The sequence below is a fragment of the Centropristis striata genome, chromosome 16 (assembly GCF_030273125.1).
Source record: "Centropristis striata isolate RG_2023a ecotype Rhode Island chromosome 16, C.striata_1.0, whole genome shotgun sequence".
NCBI classification, from domain to species: Eukaryota; Metazoa; Chordata; class Actinopteri; order Perciformes; family Serranidae; genus Centropristis; species Centropristis striata.
Genome location: NC_081532.1, coordinates 7,248,489 through 7,268,148, shown reverse-complemented (window position 1 = coordinate 7,268,148; position 19,660 = coordinate 7,248,489). Strand labels below are relative to the sequence as shown.

At 39.1% G+C, this 19,660-nt stretch overlaps 3 protein-coding genes across 5 annotated transcripts; 2 read left to right on the top strand and 1 right to left on the bottom strand.

Moving 5' to 3' along the window:
* The first annotated feature begins 299 nt into the window (after window positions 1-299).
* nusap1 (nucleolar and spindle associated protein 1) lies at window positions 300-3,904 on the top strand. 2 transcript variants are annotated; one of them, XM_059352977.1, is made up of 12 exons: window positions 300-489; window positions 635-703; window positions 828-1,043; window positions 1,189-1,309; window positions 1,405-1,482; window positions 1,624-1,727; window positions 1,810-1,860; window positions 1,985-2,163; window positions 2,794-2,957; window positions 3,039-3,155; window positions 3,246-3,351; window positions 3,441-3,904. In XM_059352977.1, exons 1-12 carry the CDS (start codon window positions 415-417, stop codon window positions 3,526-3,528), a joined length of 1,368 nt encoding a protein of 455 aa, XP_059208960.1. In that variant the 5' UTR covers window positions 300-414; the 3' UTR covers window positions 3,529-3,904. The 2 variants fall into 2 exon arrangements, with proteins under 2 accessions (XP_059208960.1, XP_059208961.1); XM_059352978.1 differs by having other exon boundaries at window positions 301-489; window positions 1,411-1,482.
* A 296-nt stretch (window positions 3,905-4,200) lies between these two features.
* ndufaf1 (NADH:ubiquinone oxidoreductase complex assembly factor 1) lies at window positions 4,201-7,723 on the bottom strand. 2 transcript variants are annotated; one of them, XM_059352987.1, is made up of 5 exons: window positions 6,869-7,723; window positions 5,578-6,111; window positions 4,936-5,121; window positions 4,530-4,604; window positions 4,201-4,412 (listed from the first exon to the last, which is right to left on the bottom strand). In XM_059352987.1, exons 2-5 carry the CDS (start codon window positions 6,085-6,087, stop codon window positions 4,269-4,271), a joined length of 915 nt encoding a protein of 304 aa, XP_059208970.1. In that variant the 5' UTR covers window positions 6,088-6,111; window positions 6,869-7,723; the 3' UTR covers window positions 4,201-4,268. The 2 variants fall into 2 exon arrangements, with proteins under 2 accessions (XP_059208970.1, XP_059208969.1); XM_059352986.1 differs by having other exon boundaries at window positions 5,578-6,114; window positions 6,869-7,722.
* rtf1 (RTF1 homolog, Paf1/RNA polymerase II complex component) lies at window positions 7,341-19,452 on the top strand. Its single transcript, XM_059352972.1, has 18 exons — window positions 7,341-7,512; window positions 9,560-9,670; window positions 9,790-9,940; window positions 11,417-11,618; window positions 11,810-11,927; window positions 13,010-13,121; window positions 13,204-13,342; window positions 14,498-14,675; window positions 14,831-14,913; window positions 15,725-15,812; window positions 15,959-16,066; window positions 16,159-16,236; window positions 16,349-16,470; window positions 17,120-17,177; window positions 17,533-17,610; window positions 17,720-17,818; window positions 18,126-18,240; window positions 18,357-19,452. The coding sequence occupies exons 1-18, from the start codon at window positions 7,429-7,431 to the stop codon at window positions 18,461-18,463; spliced, it is 2,031 nt and encodes a 676-aa protein (XP_059208955.1). The 5' UTR covers window positions 7,341-7,428; the 3' UTR covers window positions 18,464-19,452.
* Window positions 19,453-19,660: the final 208 nt, after the last annotated feature.

Genomic DNA, 19,660 nt, shown 5'->3' with positions numbered 1-19,660 from the left:
AAAATGTTTTTATTTTTTTATTCACAGTAACAGTTTACAATATACAGTATTTGCCAGGGGGTTACAGAAAGAAAAACACACACAAAATCAGACAAACGTCAATTCCAAAATAAACACAAGATAAGAAACAGACAAAACAATAAATAAATAAATAAATAAATAAATAAATAAATAAATAAATAAATAAACATGATGTATGATCATAGAGCGTATGATTCATGTACCTTCGTTCCGATTGGTAGTGACGCACATCCGGTCGCATGAAGGAGCCAATCAGATTGCTCTGATGCTGTGTTTTGAATCTGTGTGGTTTTAACCGTTGGCCGCTTGCTGCCATAGCTCGCGGTGTATGAGGAACTTAACGTGTGTGTGCTGACTTCTTCCCATAAAAACGGAATAAACTATCACAGAAACATGGATTTTGACTCCATGAAATATGCAGAGTTGAGGACCATCGCTAAGGAGATCGGCCTGAAAGCGAATATGAAGGTAATTGAGTTGAACTTTTTAAATTAGCTGAGAAATACACCGAGGTTATTGTCCGACTGTGTTAACGCTAACGGTTTGTTTTTCTGTGTAACGTTAGCTGGCCAACATATACTCAATAACATACCATGTTTCACTTCTTATACAGGCCGATAAACTCCTGAAATCGATCAAGCAGCATTATGAAAAAGAAAAGATCAACCAGGAGGAAGAGCAGGTAATTTAATTCGGGTCAATGAGAACGTTACTGTTGTTTTTTTGCAAAATCAGTCTAAATGTTGAACCATGCCTCTTTTGATAGTAATTGCTACGGACCTGTGCATTAATGTGCTGTTTTTCAGGGACAAGAGAAATGTATTACTGCTGTTCCTGAAGATGAAACTGTGACACAAGACAGCGTTGAGGAAAATAAAGACTCTCCTCACAAGGAAGGCGTTTCCAGCCCCACTGTGTTTGTGAACATGCGTCGAGGCAGAAAAAACGCTCCCAAGAGAAAGATCTCTGATACTGCGACAGCGACTGACAGTGATGCCAAGTTGCCTCCAAGTGCTGCAGAGGTATGACTGCACATCATAGCATTCTTAAAACAAATGCATGACACTAACGGAAATTAAATAGCACTTTTATATGAAAAAACCCTATGCACTTTGTTGCAGTGTATTCAGGAGGATTTAAGACTTAAATGGTTGTGTTTCCTTTAAGGGTGACACATCCAGCACCCCTGGCAATAAGAGGAGAAGGGTTTCCTCTGACCAAAGTGAAACTAAACCTCCCGAGCAGCACCAGGACATTAAGGATGAAGCACCTGTTCATGGTGATACAGGTCAGCAGTCCAAACTTGTAATTGTTAAATACTACATATATTTTTGATTTAATTGATACCTTTATTTGATATACATTTTTAATGTCTTTGTTCCGAAAAAGCACCCAAAGAGGCCAAAGCTGGTAAAATCCCTCGGCTGAAGAAAAAGCCAGCATTGAAGACTGTCACCCCCAGTAGGTTCCTTGTTGTTTGTTTCATGCTTTCTCCCTCCCACCAATCTTCTTTTGAATCAAAAATTCACAGACCAGAAGGTTATGGAAGTAGTTTTCACCCATAAACTCTCAAATGATTTTTTTGTAAATTGTCTCTTGTAGATTTCAAAAAACTCCACGAGGCACACTTTAACAAGATGGAGTCAATTGACTCTTACCACCAGAGAAAGACCAAGCAGAAGGAGAATTCAGTTAAAAAACTGAAGGTAATCAAAAGCTTCTGAACAGTCTTTGCTAACTTTATTCTGCAGAAAATGTCATGTTTATCTTTTTCTTTGTATTTTGTAGAATCCTTCGGACAAAACTAAACTGCCGCAAGTTGATGCCAAAACACAAGTGGTAAGTGACAGCACCCGTTGAACGTCTATATCTGCGGACACTGCAACCATCTACATCTAGCCAGCTATATTGACCACTTCCAGGGAACAGTTAAAGTGATGTGTTGTATGTATGTTTTATACAGAAGGCAAGCCAGAGTCGCACTTCAATGTTCAGCCCTGTCCCGGTGAATAAGAGACCAGCTGAGGACAAACGCAGACACACTGTGGTCTCAGCCATCAAGGCTCCTCCAAAGAAACCTGCTGGGAAGGCAGAAGCTCCATTCAGACCGTCTGTCCTTTCCACTCGCAGGGTCAATGTTCGGTGAGTCACTCTTTATTACTCCGATGCTATTCCCTCTTGCAGAAACTTTTGTAACCAACTGGTTGCTGGTAATGTTTCCTATGGACAAAATGTTTCCATAACCTTTTATAGCCATCTTAAAAGGAAGTTTCCTTGCCTTTTTTTTTTACCCATTGAAGCCTGGAAAGCTGAAACGTCGTTTTGTAGTATTTGTATAAGCTCTCAAATACTTTTTGAATTTCATTTCTACCTGCTACAGAGGCTGAAAAATCTATTATTTAGTAGAAGCGTTGACACTTCTGTTGACTTTCCAGAAAAACTTCAGGTTTTAGGGGCTTATTTTAAAATCGCCCAGAGGTTTTACAGGCAGTTTTAGGCCTCAATGGGTTAAAAGCATTGTGTCGTAGGGTGTGTGACAATTTTTGACACAGATCAATTAAAAAAAAAACTTTTTTAGATTACTGTGTAGTGATCAATTCTCCCCGACATTGATTGCAAATACAAATGTATCTTTGCAGAAGCAAACCACATTTAATCTCCTTTTTAATTAAAAATCCTGAAACACAATGACCTCCAAAAATGGTAAACACATTTTTGTCAGTGTTCATGTAGTGTTTAATGAAAAGCTCTAACAACCAAATGTGCGTGCAGGTTTTCAGAAGCCACTCATGACAACGAGTACAAGAAGTCCCTCGTTAAGACGCCGGCACGCATGTCACCCTGTGTGGCCTCGAGCACCCCACAAACGCAGACTGGTGTTGAAGGAAAGCCCAAAAGTAGCAGGACTTCCATCTTCTCTGCCACAAAAATTCCAGGTAGCATTTCTGGTCGTCATTCAAATGATATCCACATTTGCCTGTAGATTGTGTAATGACCTTTCCCCCCTTAATTTAAAGGACCATTCGTTTTCACCGGCAACACAAGTACCTCAACAACACCTGGTACACAGAAGAAGTCTGCATTTGACCTGAAGGCCAGTCTGTCACGCCCCCTCGCCTACAAGCCCCATTCAGGTACCATAACATTTTTAATGTCTGTGCCTCATTGAAGAATAGTGTCAGTCGACAGCTGAATCCCTGATGGTTTAAAAAATTTTTTTGTAGGTAAACTGAAGCCATTTGGAGAAACCAAAGAAAACACTGCGCAAAACAAGTCGCTTATTATAAACTCTCATCAGAAGAACTACAAACAGCACCAGGTTCAGACAAGGTACGTTTAGAATTAAAGCACACACTGGCTGATAATGAGTCACCCGTAACTCTTACATCACTCATGGATGTTTCTGTATCTTATTTTAGAGGGGAAAGGAGAGTAAAACACATGGAAGACCGGAAGCAGAAGAAAGAGAGTGTCCTTGGGGCAAGAAGAGGCCTTGTCATGATGTAAAATATCATGTTTGATTGTAGACGTTTGTACAGCCTGTTCTTCCAATGTAAATATTTTGTTGTCTGCCGGCGATTCTTTCATTCCTGCAGTCTCTTTTTAGCCTACTGTTAGAAAGCTCACATTTTCTGCTTCTATCCAACCTACTCTGCAGTGTTTTTAGATCTGACTCATTGTGTAGTTTACAGCATTGAATGATGATTTTATGCATTTTTATATGTAGAAAATGTATCCGTTTTACTGCATTTAGCTGGTACTTTTGCTGTTAAAAATGTGCTTTGTTTTTACTTATTTGGGAAAGACTGATAAAAATACAGATACAAGATGCCCTTGTCTACATTCTCAATTTTATATTAAAATTGCTCTTGCAGTTTTCCAATGTGTGTCAACATTTGTGTGCAATCACACTTCGGTCATGGAATATATCCAAAAAAATGTCAGAATTCATGTGAAAATGTTACTGTTAAGATTTGGTTAGTTGACATTGTTGGAGGAAGACATGTCACATACAGGGTGCAGAGCAGGTTAAACAACTTGATTTTGTTTTGTTGAATGACAGAACATTAAGTAGAGTCTATAATTGAAAGGTTGTCTATGTCGGCTGCTACAGTTAAGTATCACAGTTTGTGTGCTGGAATCCACATACAGTGACTTAAAGAGAAGTCTTATCAAAAATGATTTACATTTTTTTATTGACAGTTTCAGTATATCACGGTTCATCTGCAGTATTGCAGCGGCTGCTTTCATTTTTCGTCAGGCTTATTAGGGTACATCTCGTAGGCAAACTCTTCAGTGTGTGCGAAATCTTTGCACACGCCAATATAATCGATCTCCAGCTGGAACGGACCATCTGCTCTATCTCCCAAGGTAAATCCAATAGTGTTAACCTGTCAATACAAAAAAAAAAAGATGTAAATGTGAACTAATTGATGCACAAATGTAAGCAAATTGTACCAAAGAATGCATTACAATTGATTACATAACGCCAGTGTGACTTCTTTTACCTTGTCCAGCCACATTACATACTGGCCGTCTTGTACCCTCCCACGAGATGAGAGAAAGAACTTGGAGAAAGGTATCTGTAGATGAGTAACACACATGTTCCATAAGGACTGTTTACATCAGACAAAAGAAAAGTTGCATATTAAGCAGCTATTCCTAAAAGTGCAGCGTATGTTCGAACAATTTTCTTCAAATGATGTGATGTTTCTACTCTGGCCTGATGTTTCAACTGTAGTTGATTGGGTTCCTTAAAGATTAAATTTGAATTTACTTTGTGGAAAATCAACTAAAAATGACTCTGACACGTTGAAATAAGCCTGGCTTATCTGGTAAACTCACTATATGGAACAGGGCCCAGCTATATCAGCATATATACAATATTATAGCACTTCTCAATAGAAACTTCACCTTGACATCCTGCCAGTAGGGTCCTCCCCTGGTGTACAGGAAATAATGGTACATGTCATCTTGATTGTGAGCGAAATACATTTCTGTTGTAATGTTGATCATCCATGGACGTCCATCACCACGCACTCGCAAATGCAGGGTGTTGAAACTGGTCCAGTCGTGGTGCTTTTTTCTATCAAATGAAATCTGAAGGAGAAAAAGTTTAGTTACCTTTTAGTGCAGCTGGTAGAGCTAGGCAACATGCAGGAGAAAAACATTGTGTATTTAAGGCATATTTGCATAAATATCTGTAGCTGTTGGAAATTGCCTGTTAAATTAACTTGAGTGTTTCAGAAATCATTTTATGAGAAGTTTAATTTTAGGCAGAAAGTAAAAAGGAAGCAAATGCAGCATTGCTTCTCTGTAATAAAAAATATATTTTTCTTCAATGGACAAAAATAATGTTCCGGTACAGGAAAACTAAGGTTTTATTGGGCCAATAGTAGTCTAAAGTTAAGTCGCAAATTCAGACTATTGCAACATTGCCAAGTGTTCAGAGAAAATACTGAGGGCATGACCTCAGCGTCCTCTCTGGACTTATTACAGTAATTCAGAAATGTGTGATACAAAAAACTTGAGAGGGGAAAACAGCAGGGCACTAACCAGTGGTTGCTTTGAGCGCATGGTGCAGTAGCCACTGTAGCGCGTTTCTCCGTCCCTTGGAGGAGTAGAGTTCAGAGTCCCGTACAGCAAGCAAGTGTTGTTGTTTTTGCCAAGCTTCAGGTGAACTTCACTTTGGCCCCCAATCTCACGATCTGAGGACACCGTCCACTCCTCCAGGCTCTCTGGACCTCTGAACTCCCATACCAAACGGATCTGCTCCAAAATGTGCTCCTCAAGAGGTCTGCCCTGTGGTCCAATAAAGCGCTCAAAAATCTCATTCTTCAGCAGTGTGAAATGCTTCTTTATCCCCTCCAAACCCTTTAGGAAGCTAAAGTTAACTGGTGCCAATGGGAACTTGTCTTCTTTGGGCTGGCCCGGTCGTCTGTATTCGTTCCGACTAGCAGCTCTCCTGGGCACCGTGAGAGGAGTGATGGAGGTGAGCCGCAGCTGATGGTGGATGGAGCTAAGCAGCCTCACTGAGGGGAGACGTGTGATCTTCAGCAGGGACATTTCAGTTGTGATGTGGAGGGTTCACTGCTGGGATGCATCATACAGAAAGGAAGTGTCATTACACTCTAGTTACAAGATGGCCTTATTCAATCTTATTCAATTGGCTTGCGACTGTTACAGGTCGTCCTCAAAGCCCATTAGTTTGGAGGAACACATTTCAGACTCCTGATGAAACTACTAACCTATTTAGGTTTAGTTTATATTATTGGTGCATCACTTGTGATTAAACCTCTAGTATCTGATCTCTAGTTTTTATTCAGTTCTGGTTCAGTGGTTTGGTGGGCTCTTTAGCTACAATAATGTACATATGATGTATTAATTTGTCTTAACATGTCCTCTGTTGTCTATCTGACTTGAGTCTCTTTGATTTTTCTTGTGCAAACTAGCTTCCCCACTGCTGATGAATAAAAATGATCTACATCTATGTGGTTGAAAATTGGTGCCACTATAAATCTATTCCAGTTTTTTTACTTAATAAATCGTTAAATTCACATGTAAGGAAATACAAAGCATTTTCCGGTCTGACCTTCACACGTGGCGCACAGTATGAGTGAATATGTCCTTGTTTTATCTGTTTCCCTGTAGTAACTAATAAACAAGAATATAGCTGTTTTGTTTGTCAGTGTTGACATACAAAACCCAACTAGTGGTACAATTAATGACCAAGACCATTTGATGCACATAACTGAATAATGATGATAATAATGATAATGATAATGATAATGATGATGATAATAATGTGATAGTGAATGCACGGTGAGCATAATCGGTTTCTACTTACTGTGATCATGTCCGAAAGGTGACAGATGGACACTTCCGTGACTTCGGTTCTTGTTTTAGCAGACTAGACTATCATTTTTTCTCTCTAAAACACTGTTATCAATTGGAAGCGTTTTAATAACTGCTCAATAAAGTAATTTACAAATCCAATAAATGTTTACGGGAAATAAACGGGACAACAGTTTTAACTACAGCAGTAAAATGTGTGATTTATCGTGGACCTTGAATTTAGCTGTGCACCAAAGTTTCCTGTCCGGACTGACACACTCACTGCCAATATGTAGTTCCATGCATTGCTAACTGTCATTGTCCTCGCAGTTTGTCCTAATATTTTTCCTCATTTAATCTCTATTAATAAAGCGTGATAAGCACAAGCATTAATTTGAATTTTATTTCACCAACAGAGCCGTAAAATCCAGTTATAACTATGGCATCAATACGAGCGCGCATGCTCAGTGCTGCCTTTGTGTGGCTGACTGCAGAGCCAACTAGCTCGATAGCAGCAACGGCTAGCTTCAAACATTTAGCTAGACGACACAGAGGTTAGCCGCGCAGCTAATCATGGTGAATGTAAAGAAGCGGAAAGGTCGGGTCGTGATTGACTCTGACTCAGAGGACAGCGCTAGTGATGATAATTTAGATCAGGTAGGTGCGCGCTTCTCTGATTTGTGTTACAGCGGCTCGCTAGTTTAAATGTAAACAGTTTGAGGTGAAGCTAATGTGTGCTAACTGACTGCGCTTTGGTTTGCCTCGCTTGGACAAGCCGAGAGTGGGCCTATCTTTATTTACAGTCGTTTTCTCAGCAAAGACGCCATTCCTCAAGACAAATAAATGTTGAGAATGATCCCAAGTGTTTCCGTGGTGTATTCAGAGCGGAGGAACGTGTGGAGTTGTACAGAAAGAGTCTTAGCATCAGCCAGCTAAGTTGCGTTAAGGTTACATTCTCAACGCCAGCAGTCATGTAGTATTATGTTGCCACCAAAATGCCGCGCAACGGGCCTTTTTACTTGTTTCAGTAAGTAGGTTGATTGCTTGCACTGCTGGGGAGTTTATTTGTTAGCTGTCAGGCTGAAAGACAATGGGGCATGTTAGCGCTCACTGGAGCCGGAGTGAAGTTAGAAGAACCTTATATCTGCCGAATGACGTCATGGGCGCAGGGCTGAAGTGCTATTTCGGTGTTGTTGTCAAACAAGCGCTGGCAGGCAGACTGAGGAGCTCTACAGTCTAACATGTCAGTCTGAAGAGTTGTACAGGACTGCTGCCTTAGTAACTGTGATCCCCATTAAACCCCTCCATGTGCATTACCTGACAGTACACTACCAAGCAGTTGGCGCTCAGAGACAGTTGTTTGTCACTACCTGCGTCTGGTAGTGACAAACAACTGAGCAGAAGAGTTGAGGGAAAGTTCAGTCGGGGTTGTTTCCTTGGTTGCCCAAATCATGAATATGTTTTGTTTGCATCACCTTGATAAAGACACGTTAAGTCATGTAGATCAGGGCTGTGCGATGTGATGATATATATATATATATTATTAAACCTTATAAAACACCTGTGATATACAGATTTCTATCTTGTTTCTATCACAAAAACAAAGTATGATCTTTTTTGCATATTTTGGACAAAGCTTTAAGTACAGGTCCTTGCATGTTGGAGTGAAGCTTGAATGAACTTAAAGGCACATATACAAAACTAGGTCTAATAATGTGTTTTTTTTTTTCTCAATATAGACTATTTGTTTATTAAACACTATATAATGATATATATCATTATCAGCATATAAAATTACCTATATCAGGATAGAAGATTTTGGTCATATCGCTTAGCCCTATCCGATGCAAGTGCTCGCTTTTTCCCAAATTTAATATTTGCAACCCTCAACTTGTGTAAATCATGACAATACATTTTATGTAAGGTTACATGAGGTCAGCCTGTTGTGATTGATGGCAGAAACACTGAAGCTTATAGTGACACAGGCAAAGAAACTATTTTACAGTAATGTGATTTGTTTACATCATTATAGGCACCGATAGTGATACAGTGCGTTGGATTGGTGCATCCTAACTTTAAGGCCATCCATAGCATTTCCACATTCTTTCAGCAGAGAAGAAATTCAGCCATTAGCAAATACATTTTCAGGGTTTTGTTGTTTAGCATCATGTTCTTGCTTTGCTTATCTTGTTCAGGCTCGTAAAGAACGAGTCTCTTGAATCAAAGTCCTGCATAAATCCAGTAACTGCTCACTCCTGCCATCAGATCTGTGCTGATGAACACTTGTGGCTCTATTTTGCCTTTTTACTAACATGTAATTTCACCTGTGAGAAACTGACCACTGCTAAACTAAAATACACATTTGCTCCTGCCCAGTCAGCTAGTCTATGAGCTTTCAAACCCTTGTTTTGGCACATCAACTGAGTCTGGAAGGTTTATCCTGCTGTAAGCATATTGCAAAGTTGACTAATCAGTCCTGATGTATACTCGGGGGGCCATATACATCTCACCTCTAAATGTGGTTTGCAAATACACATGGTTTTGGTTTATTAACACATGTATTTAGAGATGAACACTTGGGATCGGATCATCAAATATTCATTTTATTACCATGAACAAGCAGCGCTACACTTGCAGGAGGCATTTTCCAACTTGTTTTTACTGGATGCACTTTTTAAATCACGTGACTGTTTCTCATTTTCAGGAGCTCCTGTCTTTGGCAAAGAGGAAGAGGGTTGACTCAGGTGATCAGGAAGAGCCCGTTAGCAAACCTGCAGCTTCTACAGACTCTGAGACATCCGATAGTGATGATGAGGTATGGCAGTCATAGTATTAATTCCAAAACAATTCACGTTTTATTTTGGGGCGTAACAAAATGTTGAATAGTTACAGCTAGTTGATATCTCAAACTGAATTTATCACTCCTTTGTTTAGTGGACTGTGGGTGGCACCAAAGGCAAAAAGAAAGTTAAACCAGGAAAAGGGTCTGAGAAGAAGAACGCTACGAAGAAGAAGGTTAATAAAGCAACGGCGTCTGGCAGCTCAGATGGAGACAGCTCAGCGGAGAGCTCTGCACCAGAGGAGGGTACGTCCTCAGTTTTAATGTGAAAACGGCAATATATTTAACCTCTTAAAACCTACCTGCCTGGCTGATGTAGTCTTGGTGGTGTTTTAGCCACTTGTTGAACAAGCACAACTGCAGAAACTAGAAGAGATGTTACCTTTCAAATGAAGCCTCCTACATGTATTTTGGCCTTACAGTTTTTCTGTTATAACCTTCCTAACCCTTTAACTACCCATAAACATACCCTGGCAGGTGGGTTTTAAGAGGTTCATGTTCAAACTGATAAACCATTGTGTTAGTAAATATACACTCTGAATTCTGAATGATCTAAATTCTGGTTTTATTTCCGTTTTGCACAGTATTCCAACTTCTTTGGAACAGGGATAATAAGCTCTGTGCTATGCAAGCAGGCTTACTTGGATAAAATCACAAACTGTTTCTGTAACCATAAATGATAAAAAGTTGAGCAACTTGTTGTGGTGGCAGTTGCACAGATGTGAACTAACAGCATAAACTGATACAGGTCCTCAGGTTAATGGCATCTTGCATAATGTGCACAGCTGAGTGGTGAGACTCATTCTGAACTGTAGATTACACATTATCACCAGGGCGCACATTTCCAGGGGTATTTCAAGTGGCTGGGATTAGGTGACTCACACACTCATCCCATTTATCCAAGCTGGCGCACAGTGTAGTGTCTAAGCTCTTGTTTTATTTGTGTTCCATTGTCTTACTAGGCACTAGGCCCACATGGAAACAGAGAACATGAGAAAGTCTTTGACAAAAAGCTCTGGATATCTGCTCAAATCCAGAACAAGTATCCAAAATGATTTAAGATATGATTGGCAAGAAAAAACAGCCTGTGTCATAGCCTCTATTAACCCATTGACGCCTGAAACTGTCTGTAAAACCTCTGGGCGATTTTAAAATAAGCCCCTAAAACCTGAAGTTTTTCTGGAAATTCAACAGAAGTGTCAACGCTTCTACTAAATAATAGATTTTTCAGCCTCTGTAGCAGATAGAAATGAAATTCAACAAGTATTTGAGAGCTAATACAAATACTACAAAACGACGTATCCGCTTTCCAGGCTTCAATGGGTTAAATAGCTTTCATTAAATGTCACAGAAGAACAAAGTAAATAAACTGTAAAAATAAAATTTAAAATAAATTTAAAATAGAAGTAGATCAGAAAAATATCTTAAATACTTTGTGCCTAATTAAGTAGTTTAAGGTCATTTCCATTTCACCTGCGCACACACTAACTTTTTATAATGCATGTCTCACCAAAATACATGTTTTATATCGATTCTCACTGCCAAAAGTTGTACATGAAAATCTTTGAAAATTGGCACAGTCAAAGCACATTGTGATAAAATAAATTGGTAGCATTTAGTCAAGTGGCTGCAGTGTTTTGTTGTTGTTGTTACTGTAATTTGGACAAGAACTGAACTATAAATGATAATCGCCGTTTGTGCCAATGAATTGCTCTTCATCAGGTGAGGTGTCTGATTCGGAGATCAACAGCTCATCCTCTAGCTCCGACTCAGACTCCTCTGAGGACGAGGTGTTCAGGGACGGTTACGACGACGACTTGATGGGAGACGCGGAGGACAGAGCTCGGCTGGAGCAGATGACGGAGAAGGAGAGGGAGCAGGAACTGTTCAACAGAATTGAGAAAAGAGAGGTGCTAAAGAGACGGTGAGTGGGAGCGAAGAATCAATCTCAATTTAGGGAATGTTAAATGTATTTGAAAGGAGCACTAGTGTCGCTTTTTCTCTAATTCTCCCCATTCCTCAACAAAATACTTTTCAATAAAATAAGAAAAATCGTTCATGCATAAGGCAGAGTTTGGCACTTTTCTTTATTCAAGACTGGATTTCTTTTGACAGTTTTGAAATTAAGAAGAAGCTGAAGACGGCAAAGAAGAAGGAGAAAGAGGAGAAGAAAAAGAAGCAGGAGGAAGAGCAGGAAAAGAGGAAACTATCTCAGGTTCAAGACACGCAAGTGGTGAGTCCACTTAAAATAAAAATGTTTGTCACTGTGATCTATTCTTAAGAGTCATGCTGGGGACACTGAAGTTGTTTAAAAAGAAAAAGAAAGAAGCAATTCAGTTGCTCTGCATCAAACTATTTTGTCAGTATTTTAGGTGATGCTTCACAAGCCTTTTACAGAGTTTCTATGTTTAATGAATATATTTTAATGTGTAACGTAGATGAAGAATGACTCATTTACGAGGCTGTGAAGCGTCTACCTGACATGCTCCACACCTCCCTTTTTATAAGGATATAATCAAAAAGGATGACGTGTAAAAGGAAATCACTAGAATGAATGATTCTAGTTGATCGGTAATGATTAAAACGTAACATTATTTTTGTTATGAATAAATAACTAACACGTATTAATTTAAAGAGGGAAAAAATACCTCTGTCATTGCTCGTAATATACACTACTGGTCAAAAGTTTTAGAACACACCAACTTTTCCAGAATTTAATTGAAAATGATGCAGTTTAATGTCTCGGTGTACTCTGAAATGAATGCACATTTGCAACATTTAAAATTCTTTATCGAGCATGATAGTGTTTTGAAAGTAAAAAAAGGATTCAAAATCACATTTTATGTTCGACTAAAGGACTAAAAAAAGACACAAAATGACCAAAAAAAGACACCAAAAGACACAAAATGACTAAAAAAAGACACAAAATTACCAAAAAAAGACACAAAATGACTTACAAAGACATGAAAAGAATTCAAAAATGGACAAGACTCCATAGAGTTAAGTTGGTAACCCATTTCTTGTTCCCTGAAAAAGGCCTACCGGTACTTGTATAATTCTGAAATGTACATTATTTTTCAGTTTTGGTTAACCTTACCTTTTTTTATTTACCTCTGGCAGTTCACCACTTACCTCTGTACCCTTTCAAGCTGTTCATTTGACGTGAACTGCTTGAATTTCAATAAAAAACTGGAAAAATTGGGGTGTTCTAAAACTTTTGACCGGTAGTGTATCTAGGTAGTTTTTCCCCACTTCTTTACCTTGACTCTTTCTTTGTGTGTGATTTTTTTTTTTTTAATCTCCATCCCTCTCTAGGTCATGTCACACAACAAGGAGAGACGATCCAAACGCGATGAAAAACTTGACAAAAAGTCCCAGGCCATGGAGGAGCTCAGAGCTGAACGCGAGAAGAAGAAGAACAAAACAGGTCGGTGTGACTTTTCTACTTCTTTGAGATTCGACAATTCACTCGGTTCCAAAAGCTGACGTTTAATCTCTCCTGCGAGCAGCGGAACTGCTGGCCAAACGTCAGCCGCTGAAGACGAGTGAGGTTTACTCCGACGACGAGGAGGAAGAGGAGGAAGACGACGACAAGTCATCAGTCAAAAGCGATCGGAGTTCCCGTTCATCGTCTTATGATGATGACGAGTAAGTTTTTATTTATGTATTTGTTAATAATAGTTTTACTTCAGACATGGCACAATACCAAAAAGAAAAAGAAAAAGCGCACAAAATTAAAAAATACCCCAAAAATGTAAATTAAATGTGTGAGAAAGAGTAGGAGGAAGTTTAACTTGTTAACTCTAACCTGCTACATCTTTTTACATCTCATGTCTAAAAAGTAAAAGTCCTCCAATCAAAACTTACTGAAGTAAAAGTACAAAAGTATCAGCAACAAAATGTAGTTAAAGTGTCAAAAGGAAAAGTACTCATTATGCAGAATGGCCTCACTCAGATTGTTATATTCTAATCATATTATTAGATTATTATTATTGATGCATTTATATAAGCAGCATTGTAATGTTGTCTGGTATGGCTATTTTTGATCACTTAATATACTGTGTTGTGGTTTAATTTATAAAAGTTTGTAAGCACTTTAAATGAATTATGTTTTTTATGTTAAATCTCAACCAAAATGTAACTAAAGCTGTCAGCTAAATGTTGTGGAGTAAAAAGTAAAATATTTGCCTCTAAATGTAGTGAAGTAGAGGTAGAAAGTTGCATAAATGGAACTACTCAAGTAAAGTACAAGTACCTCAAAATTGTACTTAAGTACAGTACTTGAGTAAATGTGCTTAGTTACATTCCAGCACTGGTCCATTTTACTATATTTTCCAAGCATTTAAAAAAAATACAATTTCTTAAACTGATATATAGTCGTGCTCTGTTTAGTCTCATCGTCCAAACTATTCCATACATTTATCCCACAAACTGATGTACATCTACTCTTCAGAGTGGTACAAGCAAATGGCTTTTTAAACATCTGGAGTCAAAAGCATGGCTTCTTCATCACATCCTGATGTAAAAACAAAGCAGACCAAAAAAAGACACAAAATGAGAAGACAGAATAACATAAAAAAAACCCACAGAAGACACAAAATGACCAAAAAAGACACAAAATGAGAAGACAGAATAACATTAAAAAAAACCCACAAAATGACTTACAAAGACACGAAAATACATGAAAAGGATTAAAAAATGGACAAAAATAGCTCAAGACTCCATAGAGTTAAAATAAAAATGTCCTCTGAAGACCACTTTCTTTTTTTTCCGTCTGTCATCTTGACTGTGTTCTGCTAACAGGAAAGAAGAAACTCCACCGAAGTCCCAGCCTGTTTCACTACCAGACGAACTCAACAGGGTCCGTCTGTCCAGACACAAGCTGGAGCGCTGGTGCCACATGCCCTTCTTCGCTAAAACAGTTACTGGCTGCTTTGTGAGGATAGGGATCGGGAACAGCAGCAGCAAACCAGTTTACAGGGTAAGCAGCTTGTCCTCTAGGGGACATTCCCTGTATATGACAACAATGTACTTTTTAAAAAGTGTTATAATGAAGATCTGGAACTCTTTAGAAATGGCAAATGAAGCCAGATTAGTGAGTTTTGATTAATTTTAGTCCTCCTTCGTTGTTGCAAGGTTGCTGAAATCGTGGATGTGGTAGAGACGGCGAAAGTTTACCAACTTGGATCAACACGAACAAACAAGGGATTACAATTAAGGTGAGTATACAATTCAGACTAAGGCCCCGTTCACACGAGGACGCTCGCGGGTAAAAACGACAAAATATTTTATCGGAAGTGCCTTTCGTTTAGACGGTGACGGCGTTTTGGGGGCTTAAAGACGCAAAAATCTGAAACCACCTTCCAAAGTGGAAAAGTTAAATACGCTCCGCCGTAGCGTGTCCGTCTACACTGCCAAGACGCAAAGCTCTGCTCAGATCTGCTCACGTCACGTATGTGTTTACGTCACATACATGCTCCAGTACAGGAAAATAAACAAACGTGGGATTATTTCCATGCGTCGGACCTTCAAGCTGCTCTGGCAGCTCTAATAAACTTACAGGAGTCTTTCCACCAAATGTACAGGATATGTACAGATAGTATTAGTGAACAGAGAAGGATCTGTAATTACCTCTATCACATTTTGGATGCAGCAATTCGTCAGAAGTGAGCCAGACAACTGTGAACGAGACCTGGGAGATCTAGTGGATGGTGGAGAACTTTGTGGAAGGAGTAGATGATGAAAATGTGTGGCGTGAAAACTTCCACATGCCCAAAGATGCTCTTATCGCTTTAAGTGATGCCGCCTGGCTGCATACAATCGAATTTCACACACTTTTGCGTCACCGTATGCACGCAGATTTCCTCCCGAAAATGCTCGTCTAAATGAGGAATAAAAAGTGAAGACGCAACGCCACTTTTGCGTCTTCTGTTCAGACCGTCCTCGTGTAAACGTAGCCTCAGTGAACAGACTTCTTTCATTGTTCATGCTTACCAAAAATGTGAGCTTTTCATCATTTTCCTTCCTCAGGCATGGCGGTGACACGCGGGTGTTCAGGCTTGAGTTTGTATCAAATCAGGAGTTTATGGAAAGCGAGTTTATGAAGTGGAAAGAGGCGGTAAGTGGGTTTGAAAAAGCAGAAATACACATTTTCTGTGACAACCATTTAAGCAGGAACTTGAATTTCTTTTAAGAGCATAAGTTCAGGCTGTGAAAAAAAAAAAGATTGAATTCAAGTTTGGGGTTTTTGATTATTTTTTCCAGATGATGGTTGCTGGAATGCAAGTACCAACTCTTGACGAAATCACCAAAAAGGAGCAGTCCATCAAAGAAGCTCTGAACTATAAGTTCAATGACAAAGACATAGAAGATGTAAGTCCGTTTCTCTTCGTGTACATTGATTTTTCTGGCCTCCAGCATTATGCAGTGAAACTAAAACATTTATTTGTCTTTACTCGCCGCAGATTGTTAAGGAAAAGGACAGATTCCGAAAAGCGCCACCGAATTATGCCATGAAGAAAACGTCGTTACTCAAAGATAAGGTAAAATACATAACTGTGATGTATTTTCGCTACATCACAGTGACCCTTAATTCACCATTAGCTTGTGGAAATCTGACTGTTACTCACTAATTTTGATGTGTTTTGATTGAAGGCCATGGCAGAAGAAAGTGGAGATGGCGACAAAGTAAAGGTGATCCAGGACGAGCTGAACGAGCTCGAGGAAAGGGCGGAAGCACTTGACAGACAGAGGACCAAGAACATCTCTGCCATCAGGTACACAAGCTACACTTCTAAATGTTTTTACATGTTAAACTGCTAAAAAATGTTTTATAGCTGCAAAAGCTTCCCTAAAATGACATTTCTAAATCAACATTCGTGTGCTGTGCAGCTTTATCTTTTCTGTGTTCATTCTGCTTAAACCTTTCTGCACAGCTGCAGATAAAGATTAGGTTGAACTAATTTTAAAAGTATTGTACTATTTGTAGTATTAGATTCCAGTGGTGGCCGCGTTTTCGACTCATATGATCCAAACATTTACAATAACTCCAGAGCACTGTTAAGTTCAAAAATCTGTTATTTGTTGTCCAGCCTTTCAAAAACATTTTGCTGTCTCGAAAAACTCTTGCATGCTGCACATAAAGAGACACAAACCTGTATATACATTTGACATTTGATGCTTCATTTTAAAACCACAAGTGAAGCTTTGAATGTAAATAAAAATGATGATGATCAAGTACAGCCCCACTTAAGTTTTCTTCACTTCACTGGTTGAAAAAAACATTACATGTTGCTGGAGGAAAATGTGGAAATTGCAACTTCTCTTTAAAATCAGGTCCACAACATTTCCCACATTTGAATAATACAATACACAGAGCATGTGATTGAACTATACCTATTCCTTTTGGTTTTATTTAACGTGCAGCTACATCAATCAGAGGAACAGAAGCTGGAACATTGTTGAATCTGAGAAAGCTCTTGTGGTAAGTGAGCACCTCCTGAAACACTGCCTCCATACACGTTTGTTTAACTGATATAGTATTAAGGCTAGGATGATGAAACATCTGTGGGGATTGATAAATTGCAACAAAGGTATTGATTATTGTACATATTGTTGCTTTTATAATATAAAGGAAAACTGACTGAATATGGAAGTGCTTGAACATACATGACGTTGCATCCTGTTTGCATCCTGTAGTTTCTGTTTGCACTGAAGGGGTGTGACACAAGTACAATGAAACTGTGATGTTGTGAAATTTTCAGTGACACCACACCACTAAACTGTGCGGTTAAAAAAAAAAAAAAAAAAATTTTATTTGCTCATTTATTTTCTCACAGGCTGAAGGACAAAATGCCAAAAACCAACAAATGGACCCTTTCACACGAAGACAGTGCAAACCCACCATGGTGTCTAATGTAAGACTCCTTTCATTATTTCACAGGACATTTCTTCGATGTAAAATGTAATAAACAATGCTGAATCGAATTTTGTTAATCTGTCCATTTGCTCATTTTGGTTCTGCAGGCCAGAGACCCGTCGGTCCATGCAGCTATTCTCGCTCACCTGAACCAGAAATACGGCTCTGGGTCACAGCAAGACTCTTCTGGAGATAAGAACAAACTGGTAAGCAGGACACACGAACTGCTGCGCTCCCGTCATATTTACTATGGCCACTAGAGGTCGCCCCCTGTCAACAAATGTACGCCTCTCGGTCACGTTTGCATGGGATTCCTACAAATTTCAGTGCATTAAATTTTATAGTTTTACATATGAACAGTGGTTTGAGGACAGTCTGATGAAACTGATTTTTTCTGATTTGAAGTATGATCTGAAGCAGAAAATAACGTTTTTTTCGTTTTGTGTATGGATATCACATTTTAATCAAAGTATCTAAATGTCTGATTTTTTCTCTCTGTTTGTTCCATTATAGGGTCTGGCAAACCCAAAAGACAAAGACGGCCCCAAGCCAAACACTGACCTCTCAGAGGACTTGTTTAAAGTTCACGATTTTGACGTAAAGATTGACTTACAGGTCCCCAATGCAGGTGAGATCCTTTTTTCCCCCCAAATGATTTCTGTTAAATGCTCAGCCTGGATGTATATTTTACATCTCTAATACCAAGGTGGTTGTGGATATTAATATTGCTCTTGTGTTCTGCAGAGGCAAAGTCTCTGTCCGTGAGCTCCAACGCGCTGCCGGTGAAGGACGGCGCTCCTCGCAGGTCCCTCAACCTGGAAGACTACAAGAAGAGGAGGGGGCTGATCTGATGTGGTAGTCCATCATTCAGACACCACATTGCATGTGTAATTGGCTGTGGAAGAGAGAGTGTATGTGTGTATGTGTGTGGGTGAGAGATTGAGCGAGCGAGTGAGTGAAAGAGTGAGTGATTGTGTGTGTGTTGGTGTGAATGACGCCCAGAGGACGTGTGTTTGAATGTTGATACAACAGACTGTTTATCCAAACACAGAGGAAATACTGATTGAGCAAAGACAACATTTTTCTTAAAGGATCTCTCTCAGAAGAAATTTGTCCAGATATTTGTTTTGTTATTTTTGCATTATCACACACAAACTCGTATATTGGGTTGTGTTTTTTTATGTATTTAACTCCTTTTCCCCCCTCTTTTGGATATTCTGGAGTCCACTCCATTTTTGTCTTTTTTTTTTTTCTTCCTCAAAGGACGCAACGGTTGTGGATTATTACCTTGAGCAAGGACACTGTCGTAGAAGACTTAGATTGTTGAGGCATTTTGAAAATACTGGACTGGATATCTAAATGAATTGACCAGCTTGTCCTCACCAACATTGAGTTACTATTGTAAATCTCCTCCCCTACATGTGTGATCATCTGCCCTTGCAGTCCATCCTGAATTTTAACAGCCTCGTGATTTTTTTTATTTTTTATTGGGAAGTGTAGATGATCACAATCTCCAACTCGACCATGACGCCGGCTCTCCGTGGCAAATGTGAAAAGTTAAATTTGTGTCAACTGGACATTTATCACTTTTTAAGTCTTTGAAACGACCCAATTTAAGAGGAACCCTTTTCTATGACTGGCCTGGTTATAAAAGTGTTGCTTCATTTCTGTTCTCTCTTTGTTGGTTGTTCATGGGATAACTTCCCTGCCCTCAACTTCCAGAGCAGATTCTATGTGTTATCGATTGTGTCCATAGTCAGTTCCTGTATTGATGTGGCATGCCATGTAAATATGCATTTTGGAGTGAGTGCAGGAAAAATAAAGAGGCACTGTTTCATAATGTCGGTCTCACTTTGTATTTTTTATAATCTAAAAGTCACCTGCTGAGGTTGTTTTATCTTTACAAGATGTATGCATGGAATTTAATTAACCAGACCCAAATTACCTAATTTCATTCAACCCCTTTGTTGGTGTAGTTAAGGACCTTTTTGTGTATCTTTCAGTCTATATTTCCTCATATATTAGCTATCACAGATCACATCTGCTAA

What these genes read in the sequence shown, in the direction of transcription:
- nusap1 (XM_059352977.1), top strand. Translation starts at nt 415, where the DNA reads ATGGATTTTGACTCCATGAAATATGCAGAGTTGAGGACCATCGCTAAG. An exon ending in TGCCTCCAAGTGCTGCAGAG is followed by an intron (nt 1,044 to 1,188) that starts GTATGACTGCAC and finishes GTTTCCTTTAAG; the next exon opens with GGTGACACATCCAGCACCCC. An exon ending in TTGATGCCAAAACACAAGTG is followed by an intron (nt 1,861 to 1,984) that starts GTAAGTGACAGC and finishes TGTTTTATACAG; the next exon opens with AAGGCAAGCCAGAGTCGCAC.
- ndufaf1 (XM_059352987.1), bottom strand. Translation starts at nt 6,087, where the DNA reads ATGTCCCTGCTGAAGATCACACGTCTCCCCTCAGTGAGGCTGCTTAGC. An exon ending in TGCGCTCAAAGCAACCACTG is followed by an intron (nt 5,122 to 5,577) that starts GTTAGTGCCCTG and finishes TTTCTCCTTCAG; the next exon opens with ATTTCATTTGATAGAAAAAA. An exon ending in ATGTAATGTGGCTGGACAAG is followed by an intron (nt 4,413 to 4,529) that starts GTAAAAGAAGTC and finishes TTGTATTGACAG; the next exon opens with GTTAACACTATTGGATTTAC.
- rtf1 (XM_059352972.1), top strand. Translation starts at nt 7,429, where the DNA reads ATGGTGAATGTAAAGAAGCGGAAAGGTCGGGTCGTGATTGACTCTGAC. An exon ending in AATCTGAGAAAGCTCTTGTG is followed by an intron (nt 17,178 to 17,532) that starts GTAAGTGAGCAC and finishes ATTTTCTCACAG; the next exon opens with GCTGAAGGACAAAATGCCAA. An exon ending in CTTACAGGTCCCCAATGCAG is followed by an intron (nt 18,241 to 18,356) that starts GTGAGATCCTTT and finishes TGTGTTCTGCAG; the next exon opens with AGGCAAAGTCTCTGTCCGTG.